Source organism: Vidua chalybeata, chromosome 1 (assembly GCF_026979565.1).
Source record: "Vidua chalybeata isolate OUT-0048 chromosome 1, bVidCha1 merged haplotype, whole genome shotgun sequence".
Classification (NCBI taxonomy): Eukaryota; Metazoa; Chordata; class Aves; order Passeriformes; family Viduidae; genus Vidua; species Vidua chalybeata.
In genome coordinates, this window is record NC_071530.1 from 38,030,671 (window position 1) to 38,052,455 (window position 21,785).

A 21,785-nucleotide genomic window follows, 5' to 3' on the forward strand; every position below is an offset into this window, starting at 1 on the left:
TTTGAGGAAGAAAGGTTTGAGGTGATAGTTTACATAACATAGCTAAGCATATTATGTAAAGATTAAAGCAGCAGGGTCGGCACAGGGACAGAAGTGTCTCACTCGCCTAGCGCAGCCGGGGTTACCTGACAGCCAGTTCTGCTGGAGGTTTGGTCTGTTCCAGGTTAATATTCCCACTAAACAAGTAATATTTAAGTGCGGCTCTGCCTTGGCCTCTCCCATTCCTGACTGCGATGCTTTCCACAGAGGCAACGTCTGCCTGCGTGGGAGGTGAGGTTCATTTACCTGGCCACAATCAGGCGACAGCGCCTATCTCCAGCCGGGATACTGCACGTCAGCGGGGCCGCCAGCGGCCGGGGCGGTTTGTGCCACCCAGCTGTGCTGATGCCACGCAGCGGTCGAAACTACCAGGGTAACACAAAGTGTGGCCGCCAAGTGCCAAGGGCCTGGGCCCTCCCTGCAGGCCGGCCGAGGCACAGCGTGCCCTCGCACCGCCCCTCCCCAGGTACCGCGTCCCTCCCCGCCCGGGGCACCGGCCGCGTCCCCTCCGGCTGCTCCCTCCGGCTTCGCGGAGACAAAGACGCTGGGGCCGTGCGGGCCGCCAGGACCGGGGAGGGGGCGGAGGAGGGGGCGACTGGCGAGAGGAACAAAGGAGCCGAAAAAGACGAGAAGCGCCAAGAAAGTTGATGCCGGCCTCCGCCGCCCCCTGCCCTGTCCCGGCCTGCCCCTTTCACCTCCCGGACTGTCGCGCGGGGGCCCACGGCAGCCCGGCGGCGGCAGGGGAAAAGACCGGGTACCCTCACCTCCATCCCCCCCGAATCCCTGGCCGAAGGTCCCGGCCCATCCCCTCCCACCTCCTCCTTCTTCCTCTGCCCCGCTGACCCCGCCCAGCCCCCGGTGCTTCCCTTTAACGCGCGCTCCCGCCGCCGCCTCTTGCCCCTCCCCCCTGCCCGGCGGCGCGCGGCCTCCGCCAGCCCCCGCGGACACGCGCCCGCCCGCGCCCCCATCCCGTCACTTCCCCCCCCCCGCTCCCCTGCCGAAGCCGCGCGCGCGCGCGCCCCCGCCCTCCCGCCCCTCCCTCGGCGGCCCGCGAGCGCCCGGGATAATTGGCTGGCGGGCGCGCGCGCGCGCGGAGGCGGCGGCGGCGGCAGCGGGGGTGCGCGCGCGCGGCAGCGGCTTCACTTCTCTCCGGGCAGCGGGGGCAGGAGCGGCGGTGGGAGAAGCGGCAGCGGCCGTCGCTGCTGCTCGGGAGAGACGGGAAAGGGGAGAGGAAGCCGAGAGCGAGGAGCGCGGGGCAGCGGGCTCATGACTCAGTGAGCGGCCACAGCTCCTTTCCAGCCCCGCGCCCGGCCGGAGTCGGGGCGACCGCGACGGATTGTCCCGCAGCCTGTGCCCGGCACCAGCGAGAGAGAGACCTGCGCTCGCCTGCAGGTAGCAGCGGCTTCCCCCCCGTCTCTGCCGGGGTACACCTACCTCTGCCCCGGCTGAGCTCCCCGTCTGCCTCCCCTCCCCCCGCCGGGCTCCTACCCCCATGTCGCTCTCCATCCCTCCCCCACGGCAGCACCCTCTCCCCTGCATTTATCTGCGACCCTCGGTCTCTACCTTTATCCTTCATCTTCCCTCCCCTCTCCGCATCCCCCTAGTGCTGCCTGGTACCCCCTTGCCCCCCTTGTCATCCTCGGCTGTGCCCTTTCATAGCAACGGTCCTGGCCGCCCCCCCGCCGCCCCCGGCCACCTCGGCATCTCTGGCGGCGCTCCCCGCTCCCCCAGGCTCCATCCAGCCTCCATTGCTCCTTAGCACCCCCACACCCTTTCAGCAACTCTTCCGTGTCCATTTGTCCTGCTCGCCCTGCTGCGGGCGGGAGCAGCGACCACCCCCGCTCCCCACCACCCCTTTGGCTCTGCTCCGCATGGTCCCCGCGGCACTCTCTGCGCCGCTGGGGGGCCGGGGTACCCCCTTCCCCCCACCACGATCGAGCCTCCTGGGATGCGCTATCCCCACACCCCCCGCTGCAGCGGTGGGCACCCCGGGCTGGAACCCCCCCCCGGAAAAGGCACTACCCCCCCCCCCCTCCCGCGCCCCAAGGAGCCCCGCAGCCCAGCCCTCTCCCTTCTCGCATGTGCCCCCGACGTCTTCCTCTCGCAGTCTCCTCCTCCTCCTCTCCTCGGTTGTCTCCTACTTCTCACCCTAGCCCGGCCGCCGCCCGCCCGGCCGTGGGAGTGCGGGGGGTGCGTGGTTCTGGGGATGCTCGTGGCCCCCACCCGCTCCGGTACGGCGGGGGCTTCCCGACGGGAGAGTCGCGCCTGTGCCCACGCGCGGCCGTGGGAGTCCGGGGCTGTCCCGTCCCATCCTTCCGGGTGCCCTTCTCAGTGGCGGACACACCGGACTCCTGCCTCCCGTCCCGCGATGTTGTGGTCTTTTTGCCCTTTATGGTTTCTAATGAAGATGAAGTAAGGCGGCTGCTGCCATTGCTGCTCGTGGTGGACCCTGCAGAAATACTCAATTTATCTTGGCTTATAGGAAATTTCGAGCGCTTTAGAAAGACATCATCACTAGCTCTGCCGCCCTTGGGACTATCTGCACATTGCCAGGATCTTGCTGTCCCTGACTGGTGGATTTATTTTTTAATTTTTTTTTTTTTTTTTTTCTGGTGTGTGATATGTGATAATGACTGGTGGTTTGGGGGTTTTTTGTCTTTTTTTTTTTTGTTTGTTTGATTGTTTTTGTTGTTGGTTTGTTTGTTTTTGTTGTTGTTTTGGTTTTTTTTTTTAGTTTGAGGAGGAAAGGGAAGGTGCCCGTGGATATATTTGACAAAAGCAAAATATTTTGGATGCCCTTCACTTCGAATTGATAGTTGTAGTTACACTTGTAATCTGTCTCGGTGCTGATTCATCTCACGTTAAGGGAGAGACTTTTAAGTCCCCCTTCATTCCTTCCTCTGTCCCCTCTGCTCATTTTTCTCTGCACAGCAGCAGGGAGGTTATCAACCCTTGTGTGAATGTAGAATAGCCTGGCAGCCGGGAACCTGGACATCGTGTGTCTTCCCTCTTGCCCTGTGTGACAGTTGCAAACACACTTACGGCTCTTCAGATTCAAAGAGTATCTTGTATTTCTGTCTGTGTTGGTGGCAGCGAAATGTTTTCTTCACAGTGTCATCCTCTCAGTTGACTTTTTTCCCCCCATTCTCTTACTTGTTCATATGTTTCTGTGTCTTTTAAGTTTGACCTCATTAGAAATGTCGAATTTCAGGCCCGTTAAAGCATGCTTTTAATGCAATTTTGAGCATCTCTTGAACAAAACTCCCTAAAGTTGCAGGTATTGTGAGGAGAGGGAATAGAAAGAATTGCCTGGATGTCAGAAGGGGGAACAGGGACAGAAGGAGAAAGGAAAAAAAAAACCACCCAAAACCCAAACCTCCCCCCCCACCCCTGCCAGAAACTAGCCAGACATCAAATGACAGATTTAAACATTTTCCCCTTGTAAATGCTGGCATTACATGTTACAGTAATTATATGCTCTGGGCTACTGTTACAGTGTTTGTCTGCTGGATAGTAACCTGAACTTATGAAGTGAATACAGTTGTTTTTTGGATAATAGTAATATTTATAGCCAAGATTATTCATAGCAGATGTCCTATGCATATAAGCATTATTAAATATGCTTTTAACTTTCTGGCCTGCAGTGTTGAAGCCTATGTACACTGTGAAGAGAGATTTTTTCTGTTTAAAATTAGATGTATTAAGCAAAGGTCAGAAGTAAAATCTAGGGCAAATAAAGGCCAACATAAGTGTTATAAAAAGAGATGAGGTTGTATTTTAACTTTATGTAGAAGCAAGGAAAATGGGTACTTAGTACCAAAATTGCATTATAGTTGCATATTTTTACTTGTCAGAATGTGATACTTTTATTGTTTATTACCCCTAAGTGTTCTGCTGCTTTACCTTGAAATCATACAATAGGATTTAAATATCTGAACATTAGCCTGTGTAAATTTATGGGCTATGTTAAATGTATTGTTGTAGCTGTACTATAGGAGAAATTGTTCTTTAAGAGTGGACAATTTTTATATTTTAATTTTAGGGCAGAAACTCTGCATCATTTCAGTTACCTTCCTGAGCAGGTTAGGTCTTGTATCTAAACATATATAAATACACAAAAATACTATTTTCTGTTATAAAATCAAAAATGTAGCCTAAGCTGACGGAGGGGAACTTTAGTCACATGTCTATCACTTGGTGTTGCTTGCTGTTTCTTTTAATGTCTAAACATTTTGAATGGCTGCCATACTTCCAGAATTTTTTTTCAGTATAGCTTCACAAGATAGACGAAAAAGACCTAATTCCTCCTGAAGTTAGTTGGATGTTTCAATAATGCCTGAAGAGATTATTTCTTCTGCTCCATAGTGTGTATTATTTGATAGAATTAGATCTTGGCAAGGATTTTTCAGTATAGGAGTAAATTTATTTCTATTCTGTAACAAGAACGCTTAGGCCTTTTTAAAAAGCATCCTTTTCAACATAACCCTGTTGGCATTGATGTTAATTTACTTTTCCTTTGCTGTCTCTTTCCATACATATGTACAGGAAGATGAACTTTGTTTAATCCATAGAACAAGCATGGTTGAATCTGAGCCTGAAATCTCATTATTCTCCCTTGAGCGAGTCTTAAAACACATAATAGTCAAGGTGAATAGGTTTGTTCTTAATTGTGATGATGTCTGTACATAGGTAAGAGGAAAAGCGAGTCGAAGTTCACAGCAATTTGAAACTCTTTGTGTATGAAAGAGCAAATTCTTCATTCAGACAGATTTGATCAGAAAACCACCCAGTTATATAGAGCAGATATATGGATTGCATGGGTGTAAGCAAGTAATGTTTGGGCCTGTGTGCTTTTTATTAAAAATCTCTAGAGAAGGATATGTAACATAGGTATATAAGGTACTGATTTGGGGTTAAAGGAAAGACCTGGGTTTCACCTTTGGTTTTAATTTGGTTTTGGTTTTGTTGGTTTTGGTTTTTTTTTTTTTTTTTTTTGAATCATTGTGTGCCACCAGATATGCTAATTCAGTAAGAGTTTTTCATGGACATCTGCCCTTCATTAGAACAGTTTGAGAGTTTGAGAAGTCATGACAGCTGTAACAGTGGGCTTGTAATTCCTCATCTGTCGGCATATTGTTATACTGTTTAAAATGAAGGAAGAAATTAAAATAGCTAACTAGTATCAGAAGTGTGCAAATAAAGCATTAACTTGACTTCTGAAATATGCTGAGATTTCTTGTTGCTCATGTTCTCTGACAAGTTTGTTGCCTCATGTTGCCTGAATGAAATGTCAGGAAAAAACTTTGTTATATCCTCTACCAATGGGCTCACCATTTTAGTAAATACAAACAGTCCCGTGTTAAAGCTTTTTAGTTCTGTGTTTCCATCAAGCATGCCAAGATGTGGATTTTGTAATGTGGAAACCCACATTGTACACTTGGAATGAGCCTGCAGATTTATTTCATATGGGATAACAGAGAGTCTGAAGATAGTAATAACTCTCAGTTTTTAGCTAGCTGTGGTAGATTTGAACTGGTGGCATAGTTGATGGGACAGCTAACTCATGGTATTGCTGAATAGTTGAAAAACATAATTCATAGTGAAAGGTTTTACACTTTCAGGATTATGTTTCCCACTTAACTTCAGTAACTTCTGTTTTTCATACATATATATATATATGTGTTTGTGAAGAGTTTGGCAGGGGGATTGGTTTGTGTGTTTGTTTTGTGTTTTTTGTTTGTGGGTTGGTTGGGGTTTTTTAGGGGGTGGCAGTGGTATAGGTTTAAAATTGCCAGCTCCTGAATTATTGTTAAGATGCTTGTGGCAAAACTCTTCAGTACGAGATTACTGAACTACTGTGATACAAGCACTATTTTGTTAGGACAAAGACATATATCCCATGTGTCCTTTCCTTAAGCATGTAAGAAATACAATGAGGCAGTTGCTCCTCAAAAAGCTAACTTCAATTGTTTGTCTTTGTTCAGTGCAGCATCTGCCATGTCTACAGAGGGGCAGAGAGTGGATGATAGTCCAAGCACTAGTGGAGGGAGCTCTGATGGAGATCAGCGTGAAGGTGTTCAGCAGGAACAAGAAAGGGAGCAAGTTCAACCCAAGAAAAAAGAGGGGAAAATATCAAGCAAAACAGCTGCTAAATTGTCAACTAGTGCTAAAAGGTACAGTGTTCTTCCTGGTTGTTTCTTCCTTTCAGCTGGCCATCAGATCCATGTATTGACTCAGTGTATTAATTTTCTGATTGTTTTATTATAACACTACTGTATCAGTGTAATAACCTTTTGAGACTGGTCACAATAATTAGACCTGTGTACTTTTCCCTTCCTTTGTCAGTTTGCTTCTTTCACATGGTTTTAATAGTTGCTTGCATGATAAAAGCTGACATTTTTTTATTGCTAATAAAACTCAGACAGTTTTGTAGCCTTATAAAATATATCTCTGTATATGTATGTATGACTGATGTTGAAACTTGTCAGTGTAACTTACAGTTAATTAGCCATAAACATTTCAGACAGTTCAGTAACTCAGCATGTTAAGACTACCATAATACCTATTGCCATGAAGTACTGCCTTTTTTTTTTTCCAGATGGTCAGGTCAGAAATACTTGAGTGAACAACAAATGTATGCTGGTTTCATTACTTTAAACTGTGATCTGTTTTAATACCCATTATTTCCCTTCCCTTTCTCTGATTGAGATGAAAGGTTGGTTTGTAGAATAGCTGTTTAAATTATTCTGTGCTATCATGTCCATCTCCAGATAACGACTGTCTTGCTGGGACCAGACAGAAGGAATTTACAGCATAGTGTTACTTTGCTAGTACATGTAAGGTTGTTAGTCTGGGCAAGTGGGATTATAGTGATTGAAGTTAAAAAGCACTCATAAAATAATCTGACAAGAGACCAATTCTGCAGACTGTCCTGATGCAGAATTCCCAGATCTCGTTTCTTTGCTAGTCCAAGGCAGTGTAAACTACAAGAGAAAACACTGGAGTTGTACCACTGTGGTGCTATGGTAAAGGAGAAGCATCAAGCCCCTGCTGCCATAATTTATAACATATGCATGTAGTCAGAGTCTGTATAAAATACCATATAAACATGTGTGTACATCTAGTCAGGATTCAAGTCTTTGTTTTACCTTAATCTGTCCCTTACCAATTAAATAAATTTCTAAAGTATCTTTAGATACCTTAATAGGGATACTAAAATATCTTTTGTCTTTTCAATGAGGTACTGTTATGTCATGCTTTTCTTCTGCTATAGATTCCTTTCTTATAGCTAGTTTTATTTTCAGTTCCCTGGAGAAATACTTTCTGGACACACATTCCTACTGTGACACTATTAGGAGATTACCTGGTCATATCACTTACAGAATGGCCAGCAAAACTTGCCTGTGTTTCCTTTTATGAGAAGAAGGGAAAAAATCCCCACCCAACTTTCACTACAAATCATTATATTATTCATGTAGTTAATCCTCACAGCTGTTATGGTTTCTGGTCTTCTCTTTTGTCTGCTTGCTGCTGTTATTATTTTTTTAAATATTAGGAATATTGGATTAGACATGAATTTTAAGGTCATAGAAACAGTTTCCAGCATCTTTAGAAAGCAGTCTGTGTATTCTGAACTTTGTACAATGTCTGGTGAAATGATGCTACAATTCTGACAGGGGCCTGTGGATACTATCCTATTAAAAAATTAATAATGATATGTCAGAAATTGGTCTATTAATCTTAGCTTTGTATCTTCAAAGCTTAGAGCTTTTATCAATAAGCATTTTACAGCGATAAAATTACTTAAACCTTTTAAAGTTTAATCATATCTGCTTATGGTTCTGCTGAAACTAATTATGCCATCAGTTGCTGACTTCAGTACATTTGCCAGTTAGACTCTAAAGCTAGTTTCACATGTGTAGTAATATTGATTATATATTTTAGAAATATACATTTGATTATACATTTTAAAATCTGACATGATTTACAATAGTTCTGTAGCTGTGTGTACAGTATTTTTGAAAAGAAATGTAATTTAGGAGTAGCCCTTTCTGGAAGGATTTCAGAAACAGTTGTTGTAGTAATGGGGGTTTTTATTCGTATCATTGTATTTTTTCCCTTTTTTTTGTTTTTGACTATTCAGTAGTTTGTCATTGTGTTAGAATTGGGATTGCACTTTCTCTAATCTGGCCAGGTTTTCATATTACAGGTTTTGTTTCTGTGCTTTTTAATTAAAATCAGTAGTGTGTCAAGAAAGCTAAATCTGAAATTAGAGGCTAAAAAGGAGAGGAGTAGCATAAAGGAAGGAAAAATGTCTTAAAGTCCTCAATATGTGCTAGGTATTCCAGAAACAGTCTTTATAAAATATCTTCATAGTAATATTGTTTTTTTAGTTCATTTTGAATGAGGACTAGTGTAGGATTAATAAGGCCTTACTCTGGTACCTTCATTATGATGAGAGGAGTCAACTCTGCTAAAAAACCAGTAAAGCACTCAACAGAGTGTAGCGTAGTTGTGGCTTTTGTCAAGACTCCTTAATTCCTGTTAAAAGCATCTAACAAGTTCATTGGAGCTAAAGTCACAGACTACATGCTTGATTCTAACCTGAGTTTGGAAATCAGATTTTCTCACTTGGAAAGCTTTTTTGTGCACATGGAATGGTAGCCACAGTTTTTTTGGATTGCATTATGATACCTACTGAATATGGAGAAAGGTTTGTGCATCTCTATTTGGAAGACTTTTTGATTTTTATGTTTAGGTAGTCAGTTAGATTTAAAGAATTTTCAGTAGCATGAGGTTTTGTATAAATCAAGATTTAGCAGTGTGCTGACTTGGTTGTGTAATAGTAAACTGCTCCCATGTCTTATGTATGAATATACTGTTCATGCAGCTTAGCTGCTTTCCAAAGTGATCTGATTACAGAGGCTGTGTGAAACCACTCATATTTCTGAGTAAGATTTTTGGTATTGAGATATGAAGTTTCTTCTGTTAGTGTTGCTGTGGATGGCATCAAGAAGGCAGAATGCCATCACATGCTGTCCTTCTCTGTTAATACTTCAGGACTAGCTGCTATACAGGTGTAATAGCTTACGGCGTATGTCGTGTAGTGTACCGGTCCTTCAATTTTCCTCACCCAGAGGGCATCACCTTAAATAGCAACCTTTCTTACCCAACATGTCAAGATTGAGAAACTCACTGCATATCACAATTACAGTTCAGACATGGAATTGAATTGCTGTCCTTGAAAACAGCAGGCATCTTGTTACCACTTAAGTAGCAAATCTTAGCATGACCTTTGGATTGAGAGAAGTGTAACCATTCTTGGCTGACATAGTAGCTCAACAAATAAATGTATTGTTTTGCTTGGCTCCTGAAGTTGCTGATTGAAAATCTGTAAAGCTTTATGTCCAATCCTGACTTTTTAAAATAAATATCTGTGCCTACAAGGAATTGTGAACTGTACAACTTTAGTTGTAATATTTTCATTATTCAAAGCAGTTGCAGCCTTAAGTAGGACCAAATAAGTGATAGATGAAATTGGTTCGAAATTCAACAAAACATAGCATTTCCCACCCTCCCCCCTTTTTTTTTTCCTGAGGGGTTTATCACAGAATCTGGAAATTATAATTAGCATGTTGAATACGACGGCAAAATATGGTGTGATTTTTCTTACAAGAAATACCCTATTCATTTATCCATCATTTAGTAAGTAGGTGAGAATATTTCTTTTCCTCCAGTATGAACCTAACCGTCTTTAGATCAATTTCCTGCTCAGTCACAATTTATTTAGTATTGAAATACATACCAGTGACTGCATTTTTAAGTATGTTCTAAGTAGTATATTCTCTGGTATAGGGTATTGATTCATCTGGCTTTTATAATTAGAGAGACATGTAGTTTAGAAAAGTGGATGTGGTAAAAACAGATTACTGTCATGTAGTCCTTTATTTTATTTCTTTTCCTATTAATAATCTTGGGAAATTCTCTAACATGTTCACGTCTTTCTTAGCTTTAGAGAACTATTTCATGAAGGAAACAATTCAGTCCCTTTTGGCATGGTACAGCAGTAAATATGTGTCTGTGAGAATTAATAATATTTGAAATCCACAATGTACTTTCATGCTTCTGAATTTACGAGTAGATTAACCTTTGCACCATTACTGGGAGGCAACTGTGTTTGTTCTTTTCTGTTAGTTAAGTGGAGAGAAAAATTTTTTAATATGTGTCTGTATATATATGAGAGAGAAGAGTTAGATGACTTCTCTAAGACCAAACAAAGTATCAGATCTGACATTGCACATTAAATGTCTTATGTGTGCAGCCCAGGGCTTTGATTACCAGCAAGGGCCTCACCCCCTGCCATCATCCCCATTGTCCAGTATGTAATAAACCATAATGTCATTGGTTTAAATATAAACTGGATATATGTAGTGATTTTAATTTAGAGGGTTTTTCCTCTCTGACATTTCTAAACATAACTGTTATTGAGGCAGAAAATCCAAAGAAACAGATGCCAGAAAGGACCCTGAAAAAAATGTTTTGTTGCCAGAGGCCGCATATTCTCGCAGTGAATCCTCTGTGGTCAGCTAAGGAAATGAGGCACGTCCTCTCCTATGGCAGATTCTGAGGGCAGCTCAATGGGGATATGGGGCGAGTGCCAGAGCACGTGCAGACAAAGGGCAGCTTGCACATTGGAGGTCTCTATCAGTGCAAGGCTCTCTGGGATGCTGTCCGATGATTTAATTGTAACTTTGAATGCTGTGACATGTGAACAAGCTATGTGTCAGCTGTTCTACAGAAACTGTTTATGAATGAGCTCTCAGCGTGAATGCAAGGTAAATTAAGGTTGCAACAAAAGAAATGTAAGGTGTATAAATTAATTTTAGTTTGGGACACCACAGAGTGGGAGAATAAACATGGACAGCTTGCTGAGGAGCAACTAATGGACAGTATTGTATTAATATGTTTATCTTGTTTGATTAAAAATAATCATGAATTAAACATCTTTGTCTTAGGTGTTTGCAAGGGCAATGATGTCTTTTGAACATTAATAGATATTACCATCTGATCAATTTTTACGTCTTGAAGCAGCAAGGTAGTTTGTCCATGTCTGCTCAATCACAGATTAGTTTAATAAAGGGCCATTTTAGTGCTCTTTGCATTAGAAGCTTTGGGTCGTACTAGAACAGATGGAGAAAATGAGAGATCATTTTGTTTTCAGAATGTAAGGAACGTGGGTTAGGATTTAGGAAGAGGAATGTAAAGTTTTTGATCTAGGACTGAAGTTGTTGAAGTTGTCAATCCATTCTTGACGTGCCTCATACTCACTCTAATGCCACGAAATAGTAACTATTTTTACTACTATATGTAAAACAAAGGAATGATATCTGACTCCAAAAACAAGTGCAATGCCGTCATTCTGTAGCTTCAAAAAAGGCTGAGAAAGCAAAACAATTCATAAACCACAAAACTGAAGTTTCCATGCAGCCTAGGTTTTCTGTAGTTTGAATTTGTGGTAATATAAAATTTGAAATATAAATTTCAAAATTATGGCAGAATTTTGTAATATACAGAAGAAATATTTTAAGCATTCCCACAGTTATAAGATCTCCCTTCTAAAAGTTGTGATTTGTTAGGATTGTTTAAAATGGGCTAGCTTTTAAAACAACATTTTTGTTGTGCTTAAAATTCACTAATTACAAAATGAGATGACTTTCAGTGTTACTACAATGATTTTGTGCTTGATTAAGCAGCCTGTGCCTGTATTTTTATAAGAAAGTTATGATATTTATTGGAGGAATTCTGTATGCTAGGGGTACAAACATCTCAATGAGTAGAAAAAGTAAAGATCAAATTGCTTTCCCTCTACAGAAATAACTTTGTGTGTTTGTGTGTACGTAGGGTATACACCAGCTCTGTATGTAGGGTATATACATGCAGCTGGATCAGCTATTCAAGGACTTGACTTGGAAGCATCAGCCTGGGAATGTGCAGAAATCCTTAACAACAGAGTTGCTCTCCCTAGAGTTAAAAGTCTGGTAGGATGCCTGTCATGTCTTGATGGGTGACCTGGAGGATATGGCAGAATCCACTCTAAAGTTTTCAGATGGTACCTAGTTGGGTGTGAGCATTTGGTACATGCAGGGGCATTTTATATTATATATGCCAATATACCTGAATGCTTATTTTGATAAGCCATTTACTTTGCCTGTATTTATATGCATAGAAGTTAAAGAAAAGCTAAGCATCTGGAGGAGTATTTTTATCTTTTCAATGATCTCATCAGGTCTTAAAAAATTATTATTATCTCTGCCTACAAGTCTTGACTGTGTATGTCCTAATTATTTCAGAATGTGAATGATAAAGGCTTGAGTTCCTGGTTCAGGCCAGTTCTTCTACTGCTCTTGGTCCATTTATTCATAAGAGCCATAAAATCAATTCATAGTGGCATAAGGGGAATTTTGATAGTGGCTGTGAGACTCCTTAATATGCAAGATTGTGTTTGGATTGTAGCATTATATAAAGAATTAAACTGCTATTTTTTACTTTATATATGCCAATATACCTGAATGCTTATTTTGATAACGCATTTTCTTTATCTGTATTTATATGCAAAATGGGTAGCAGTTGTTTTTAACAAGATATGTGTACGTCAGGCCTGAACCTTTGGCTTGTGGCTTGAGCACCTATCTCAGGAATTTGAGTGGTGTTATGATGTTATTATTTCTTTTTTAGTGTAGGGAATAATAGGAATAGCAATCTCCTCTGTGCATGAAATCTTGTGAAGGAGAAGGCAAGAAGAAACCACTGAGGATGTATTGAATTGTTTTTCTTTTCCTTCCTCCTTCTAAATGTTTATGTTTTTGCACTGAAGTAGCCTATGAAAAAAGTCTTGGACATAGTTTATAGGGAAGGTGTCATTCGCAGTCCTGCTTATGGCATCATAATCTGGCAAGTCTTCCGGAACTGTAAACTCCTACAAGTTCCTTTGGGAGCTCTGTATCGTATTCTGCATACTTAAATTTCTTCAGAGGTCAAGATACTGGCTCTCATGCAGTTGCTGGTGCAAGGGAAAAGAGCTCCCAGTGCCAGCTGTGGCAGAGATCAGGTATTCAAGGACTTGGCTGGGAAGCGTCAGCCTGGGAATATCCAGAAATCCTTAACAACGAAGCTGCTCTCCCTGGAGAAAGAACTCTGGCAGGATGCCTGTAATGTATTGGTGACCTGGAGGACATGGCAGAGTGCACTGAGAAGTTTTCAAGTGACAAGCAGTTTGTACACACAGGGGCAAGGCTACAGCTCAGAGGGATCAGGCCAGGCTGCAGGAGAGAGTTAACAGAGAGCTCATGAAATTCAAAAAGTACAAATGAGCACCATGTACGTGGGGAGGACTTACCCCTTGCTTGGATACACTGGGGATCATCTCTGCTCAGAAGGATGTGGGGGCCTTGTCAGACAGCAGGCTCAGTGTGAGGCAGCAACAAAGGCTGGGCTGCCTCCTGGGAGATATTAAGAGAAGCAAAGTCTATAGACAAATGAAAGAGATTTATCTGCCTTTACTCAGCTCTCATTAAACTGTATCTGGGATAGCATTTACCCAATTTTGTCCCCTCTGTAAAAAGAAGGCAGATATCAGAGCAGGTCCAGCAGCAGGTCCGCAGGCTGACCAGGGAGCTGAAGCACTTCCCTTTGGGGAAAGCCAATATCAGCCCCCCAGTATGCATGAGGTTGTGAAGTCCTGGGTGGGCTTATTCTGGGCAAATATGCTTTGAGCTGGGGGGTTTTGCTCTGCCAGTCCAATATACATTAAGAAGCTAAATATTCTGGAGGGCAAGAACAGTAAGACATACAGTCGGAGGGGAAATAGAGAAGGAGGGTATATGAGATATTTAGTAATTGTGTAAGTGAGCCAAGGAGCTGTGATTCCTGACCTATGGAAAAAAAGTGATTTTCTAGGTGGCTGCTCATGGCATTTATTCCATACTGGACGTTCATTTTTCAGAAAATATTTGGTTTTTACTTCTACATGTTCTTGCACAGTTTCATGAAACATTATAGATCAGCTTTCAACCAGAAATTCTAAGAATTATATTTTGTTACTGTTGATTGATGTAGAAATGTTCATAAAGTTGAAAGAAACAGACTGAAAAACAAGTCCTAATAGTATTTTTTTTTCTTTTAAGAATTCAGAAAGAACTTGCAGAAATTACATTAGACCCTCCTCCGAACTGTAGGTAAGTTCACCTGGATTTTATTAATTTGGAATACGGAAATGAAATGTATGGAGCTGTGGAAATTGCATTGGGGAATGAAGTAAATTTTAGTTATTCCTTTGAATTGATTATTTAGTAATTTTGGAATAAGAGCTGATAGGTGATATGTTGCTTACATATAAAGAATTGATATGACATACTTTCTGGTAACCAATGTAGTGGCATACATGGATGAACTCTGTGATGTATAAATAGATATGGGACAAATATCAAATTATCCTTCATTTCAGATATTAAATCAATAGTATTTTGTTTGATTCTGTAATCTTGGTGGCAGTTGCTTGGTATATTTGATTCCTTTCTCAAGTTGTTTCTTCAACTTGTTAACACTGAATATAATGGAGAAAGGAAAATGTTATGGGCACAAACTGTTAGTAATTTTTTGACTGTTGCAATCAATTGACATATGTGATGGATGCTTCCTGAATTAGAGTATGGCATCATATAGACTTTCTGACAATGACTGTGTGCTTGTTTGGTTTGGGTTTTTTATTTTGTTGTGGTTTGGTTTGGTTTGGTTTGGTTTGGTTTGGTTTGGGGGGATGGGGTGGGGGGCAGGTTGTGGTTTTTTTGACAGTATGTTTCCTTCTGGTATGTTTAAAATTAGCTTTTAAATGAATGATGATGTAGACCTTGAAACCCTCACTGTCTGGTGGCTGGGGCTGTGTACAGTTGTTTTCAGATGGCTGTCTCAGGCTTCTTATCTATCCGCTTGTGACATATGGTCAGTGTTGGAGCTGGGCCAGGGCTGCACATTGCTGTTTAAAGCTACTGCACCTCTTGTGGTGAGAGGTTGGACTCAGTGCAGAAGTATAGCTTCCACCCAGTCCTGCCAACCCATTTCGACTGATGTGGTTAGTAGGTTTCATTCTGTTACTGCACTAAAAAGAAAGATTGATAGAAGTGGCTGATTGCATGCAGCGTTTATAATGAATCCCAGTATGTTTCAGTATCGAATTAACTAAGCAACGGGTAGTAAAAATGACAGTCAGCTTTATTGTTTTGGTCTCTTGACAAAAGTATGTGTAAGAAAATACTCTAACAAGATTTGATGTGGTTGTGCTGGATCTCAAGATATAAGTCAAGTGGCTATGTACCAAGGTGCTGCTTAGTGAAGTAGCCTTGCAATAATAGCATTCAAAGAGTATTTCAGTCAATTAGGATGAACAGTTTTTTGCTGGATAAAACATTTTAATAGCTAAGCTGTTCTGTCATGCTTACGACTATGTGTGAGTCTTCAATCACATCAAAGCTGTTTCATGTGGCAGATTTTACTTCAGTGTTGATGACTGATGCCTATTAGCGGATTGATTTGCCGAGATGAATATGAAACTTCAGTCTGTTGTAGAAGAATGGTTAAGTCTTTGAACTGAGAGTAAAAGGCTTACAGGTTTTTACAGCAGTGTCATTTTTTTCTGGTTTTCTGAAGCCTTCTCTTTATAACAAAGCAGTTGTTTCAGTATACAAGATACTATTATATTTGATTTTTTTTTTGCTAGCGAGTGTAAAGTAAGAATTGACTGTCTGAGTGGAAAGCCCTTTAGTGACTTGCAATTTACAAAAAAAACCCAAGTAATCTGGAGCTTTCCTGCGTTTGTTGAATTATTTACACTAATGATAAAACAGCAATAAAGTGCACTCCATGATGCTGTTTTGCAAAATCACATCTAACTTCATGTGTCTGCTGCTTTAACACAGTTCTTAAGATGCAGAATCACTTCATGTTGTGATAGATTGATAGATAACCATTAGTAACTTTAATATTAGCAAATATGTTTTTATAGTCAATTCAGAATCACTTCATTTAGTTTATGCTTTGCTGACATAGTCTAAACAGTGTTTTCATTTGAACTTCATCTATTTTTTGTTATAGTTAAATGCTACAAAAGAAATACATCAGCCAGGCATGATTCTTCAGAAAACTGAGGAAAGCTAAGCTATTGTACAGTATATCTTACCCTAAAGTATTGATATATCCTTTCTTGGTTTTAGTGAAATTTAGGTCATTGTTAAAGGACATATTAGCTTTTTCTATTAAAAAGCCTAACCATATTTCATAAAAGTAAGTTCATTCCAGATGTAGGCTGCTTGAAATGGTTGTGATTCCATGTTATCTTCATTGTATGTACTCCTTCATATATAAAATAAATCATTACTGGGCAACAGGAATGTGATAATTCTGAAAACTAAATGTCATAGGAGGTGTGAAGAAAGTGTTATTCAAGAATACAGCTATCTTAAGTAGCTACTTAGGAAGTTCTGATAGGAAGGCTGTTGAGCTAAATTGGAACTTAGGTGGAATATTGCAAAACAATTTGCATGACTTTTCATTAACTACAGCAGGCCAAAGCTTCAGGTTTCTTCCATTCATGAAAAAAGCCCCAAATGGAACAATATTTGTAGCACAGTAGCATCCCTCGAATGCATGGTAGGCTGCACAGTCACTACAAGCTCCGAGGCAGCTGCAGCTTCCACTGCTCCAGCAGCTCTGATCTTAACATTTCCCCCACCTCATCCCTGTGAAGAGAATAGACTGTATAATCTTTGTGTTTGTTTGGAAGACAAAAAAAGTCTTGCTCACAAATGTGCCTTGGAATTGGCAGATTATCACTGCTGGGACTTGCAGTGTCTTTCCAAAACTCTGGAAAGCTGTGGGTTTCAGAGATCTGAAACTAAAAGATCTGGCACTTCGGCTTTAAAAGAAGATTTTATCCTATAAGAAATTAGAGTTGCCTGCCTCCCTACTTCCTTTCCTGTAGTTTGGGTACTGGATGATGGAGTGAGTCCTCTTGGCTCCACAAACTTTGGCTCCTTCCTCAGGACTGTAAAATGTATAATGTTCTATATGTAAAAAAGTCAAGCTGGGGGGGAGGTGGGGGTGTGGGAGTTGAGCAGTGTAATCATTGCTATTTTTGGAGGAAGGCATGTCATAAAAAAGCCTGTTATACTTCACATTTAACAGAAAGAACTGGATGGTTTTCAGTATGTTGTCCCATCCCTTCCCCTGTTTTACTTTTGTATTGAGCTGAATTTACTGGCAAGGACAGTCCTGAATGCAAAGTGGTACATTTATGTTTTAAATCTGCAGCATTGTGAAATTTCAGTTTGTCAGAAGATGGTATACCCAAATTGTAGACATTTGCCACTCCTGTCTTTTTTTCCTCTCATTGAAATATCAAAGCTTGATTGCTAGAAATGGCACACATATTATACTCCTGAGTAGTGCAGAGTATAGCTTTTCTCACAGGCGATAAGATCCTCATATTTAAGTGTCATTTTCCTATATTGCCTTGCTGAAAGAGGGGAACAGTTGGAAATACTTGTACCTAAAATAATGCCTTTTCAAGCTTCCCCATATTTTCGGCTACATTGTGCATAAGACAAAAGATTTCACAGAATACAACTTCTTGTATACTATTTCCCTTCTCACTGGCAAGAGGACAACATCTCTGTGACAACTTATACCAATTGCTTACATGGGAAAATAATATTTGGAAAGTATTTAATGTAATTTTAGCTTCTTTCAGTGTGAACTTAGCAGCTGGAAATAAGGAGAGCCAGCCTGAAGTGAATAGCAGCACTCTGTGGACACCACTTGGAGCAACTGCTCAAAATTTTCCTGTTAAGTCATCAATATTACCTATCTTCCCCTTCATGTTTTCTTGTGGTGTTCTCTAGTGTACTTTTCATCATTCTTCTCTTTTCTGTGTATTTACTGCAATTCCTATTATATTCTTTACATTTCATTTCTTTTCCTCTCTAGTAATATAGGTAATGCTTGGGGCTCAGAAATATACTGTTAAGGACTGTGCAGCTTAGTGGGCAGAATGACTGTCATTTTAAAACAATAGTTAAAAATCCTGTCTGTAGTCGTATCTCTTCAATTTGTTTGGAATCATTAATTCCTTGCATTTTATACTGTCTGCAAAATTGATAAGCAACCAGCATATGTGATTCTAGTATTTTGCTTTTGAAAACTAATCACACTGATAATACTTAAAACAGTACTTTTTGGGATGATGCTGAGAAGAGCCAAGTGGAATGGCAAAATTTTCAGTTTGACTTCGGGAGAGAGGTCAGTGTGCCTCATGGATATCTCCTGTATTATTAGTGTCTGTATGGGGTCCAACATTTCTGTTTAATACTGCTTTGACTATGTTTTTGCTGAAATGTTGAGGCTGGCATCTTCACAACTCCATGGGATTATGTGAATTCTAACAATTTGAGTTACTATTCTTGGGGCCATGTTTAAACTCCTACTGCTACTTTAAAGTTAAAGGGATGGCACAAGTGTCTGGAGCAGAAAACAAAAGGGAGCACAGTATCAGGGAAAGACTGGGAGGGAGAAAATGGTCAGCCTTGCTCTAAAATGCAGAGGGAGAGAAGTGGAGGGACCTGGAGCAGCAGGTACAGCAAGTATCTACCCTGCAATTGTGCTCAGTGATTTTGATTGTTTGACTTGGGGAGGCACACTCTGTTGCCACAGGCACACTGCTGTGATGCATGTGATGCTAATGTGTGAGCAGGATGAAAAAGTGGAGTAAAAAATGCTTTCTCTGAACGTTTTTCTTTGCAAACATTTCCAGCCTGAATTCAGGCTCCCTTCCCATTGTTTTACTTATGGAGTTTACTGTCTGCCTGTATAGACTTATTCTGATCTGCTGCTAGTCACCTTCTTGAGAACATGTGACACTGAACATTGTATATACCTTAGCCTGGTCTCTTTAGAATTTACAGCAAATAGCAAAACTTAGTCAAAAACATAAGCATGGAAGTGGTTTATACTAGGGTGCAGGATCCTGTTGGCTTTAAATCCATGATGTATCAACAACAGAGGATAAGGATGGGTGAAAAATTTCAGTACTCACTGTAACTGCTTTATGTTTTACTTTTGAGTCCCTTTCTGCTTCAAAAGCAGCAAGAAACATGTCCCAAAGATATGCAAGTTAAGAATCACATTGGGATTAAATTTTATAATAGCAATCATACTGTATTTTATCACTTGAATTAGATTGCTGTGTTTTTTAACTGGTGAGATTTTCAGATTGTGTTACCGTGGTACCTTGAAGTACCTTGGATGAAAAGTGTCAGGTTACTTTTTAATATGTAAACTTTTCTTTCTTTTAGTTATTATCTTTTAGACAGTGCAGAACCATAATTTGTGCTTTAAGCTCTGAAGTGTGTAACTATATTAAAACATTTCTTTAAAAATATCTGTTTATTTTCACTGTAAAAGTGACCTTTCAATGTCATATGGTTTACAAAGCATCTGTTTTTTAAAAATAACACAGATGTTTCTTTTCATGGGTCTTCCATGTGTCAAGATGCAATGTACTTGGAAGGCCATCAAAAATATAGCTGGTTTTTTTAGTGATCTGATATCTTTGAAAATCTGTGTTTGATATGAAAAATTATTAGAGTGCACTGAACTTTTTTTTTGTCATTGAGTAAATTAAGTTTTCAATATCTGCTTGATTGCATTATTGCTTGTGGTTGTGGGGCAATTTTTAGGATTGGTTACAGGCAATGCTCAAAAACTTCAGGATGTGTTGTGGCCATTGGTGGCTTGAAATGTTAGCAACTCTCATGAAGGCAGGAGACGAAATAAAAGGAAGGCAGTAAAGGGAACCTGCCACTGGCTGCCTGCCAGGTCTAGCAACTTCACTCAGTGATGATGATGTAAGGAACTGACAACACCCATTAATACCTCCCAGCTTAACAATACCTCCACATGATTCCTGCCTGTTCTCCCGGTTTTTGAATGATGACAACTTCTCTCCCAGGAGGAGAAGAAAAGAGAAACTAGTGTTAGAGAAGAATAAGAGTACTTCAGCAAGCACCGTGTGAGTGCAGATCTGGAAGGTCAGGGAGATGCCAGTGCACATCCTATGGCACAGCTGAAGCAAGGAAATGAGACTGGGGCATAAGGAGGGGTCTTGAAGATCACTAGTTCCTTGAAGCAGGAAAGGGAAAAAAATGCTCAAAAAGCAGCGTGTGATGGATACGGGAGGGTTCCTTGATATTTGCAATGTGCTTAGTGTAGAAGATAACTAAATCTCTGGTTTAAATTGTAAGTTGGGTAAGGCAGTGTGAAGAACTGTTACAAGGGTAAAACGAAACACTTTGATGCTTTTAGTGTGGGGAATTCTGAGCAGAGAAATTCTTTTCCAGCAGTTTCATATTGAGTTACAGCTGGTCTTTGTAAGTCAGTCTCCTACGGTGTACAAGAGCAGTCCCCAATGCTTTCAGCTCCAGAATTTTTCAGACTGCCTTTCACAGACATTTCTTTTGCCTTCTCCTAAATAGCTAAACAAAGGTGTTGGTTTAGGGTGGGAGAGTTTTGGGGTTTTTTTTTTGTTTGTTTGTTTTTCCTATGAGCCAGAATTTGATTTTATTATAAAACTATTATTTTATATGCATGTTGTTGTAATCTTCTCAATAAAGCCCTCATGAAACACACATACACACAAAAACCTCTTCCCCCCAACCCCTAAAATAAGTGCATTAAATAAACAATCATTACTTGCCAGCAAGGGAAGCAAAACCACCTTGACTGAGACTTGGCGTCATTGCTAGAAGACTTTGCAAAGAAATACCTGAATGTGTAGATTTTATATATAGTTAGCTATTTTTGTGGGGTTTTTATTTTTTTCCCTAAATGTAAACTAATTTCTAGTATGAAAACTACAAAAGGGTCAATTTCTTTACAGAAATTTGGTAGAGGAGAATTATTTGAAAGTCTGAGTGTAGTAGGTACTACTGCACTGAACAAGCAGACACTGCCATTTCATGATAATCATGTAGAAAACATGCTTTTATTAGCAGCTCGTTACCCTTTAGTAATTTACTCATTATTGAATAAATGAGGGAAATGGAAGATATTTTGTCTGTTGGTTGGGACTGACAGCATAATGAAGTATTTGTTTTCTTCAGTAAATGTCACAATCTCATAACTGCCTAACACTGTTGTCTTCAGTAAACCGCATTTGAGTAGAATTTGAATTCTGCTCTTCCCTGTAATACTTAAATCCCCTCCCTTGGAAATCTATTAAAAAAAAATCAGTCTTTCTCAGTTCCAATAACACAATTGTACAGCTTTTTAACAGCTATTAACTTTTAGTGCACTTTTTTTTGGGGGGCGTATTGTTTGTTTGTTTGTTTTGGCTTTTTGTTGTTGCTGGGTTTATTTTGAGTTTTTTTGCATAGTCATGACAGTCTAAGGCAATGCCGTAATTTTTCTTTTGCTCTTGGTATATATGGAATGTGTGCAGATTAACAATTAATAGATTGAATTTAATGAAATTGTTTTCCAAAATCTGGCAGAAAAGCTGCAGTTTAGGACTAAAAAGTCATGAACTAGTAATAGAGCATGCTTTGCAATACTTTGGAAACAAACTATGAAATTGATCTGGTTGCTGTTTTCTTGGTGAGCAATAAAATTTATTTATGCTGTACTTACACATTTGCAGCTTT

The 21,785-nt window shown here is 40.6% G+C and overlaps 1 protein-coding gene across 3 annotated transcripts in view; it reads left to right on the plus strand.

Annotated features, from left to right (window-relative positions):
* The first annotated feature begins 402 nt into the window (after positions 1-402).
* The window catches only part of LOC128798552 (ubiquitin-conjugating enzyme E2 E2), a 201,794-nt gene continuing 180,411 nt past the window's right edge, over positions 403-21,785 (plus strand). The window contains exons 1-4 of one of the 3 annotated variants that reach the window (XM_053962227.1): positions 407-505; positions 1,197-1,431; positions 6,029-6,212; positions 14,223-14,273. In XM_053962227.1, coding sequence (XP_053818202.1) covers positions 6,037-6,212; positions 14,223-14,273 — 227 coding nt within the window. In that variant the 5' untranslated portion in view covers positions 407-505; positions 1,197-1,431; positions 6,029-6,036. Of the gene's footprint in view, positions 506-1,196; positions 1,432-6,023; positions 6,213-14,222; positions 14,274-21,785 lie in introns of those variants that run through there. The other 2 variants (XM_053962217.1, XM_053962233.1) reach the window with 2 other exon arrangements.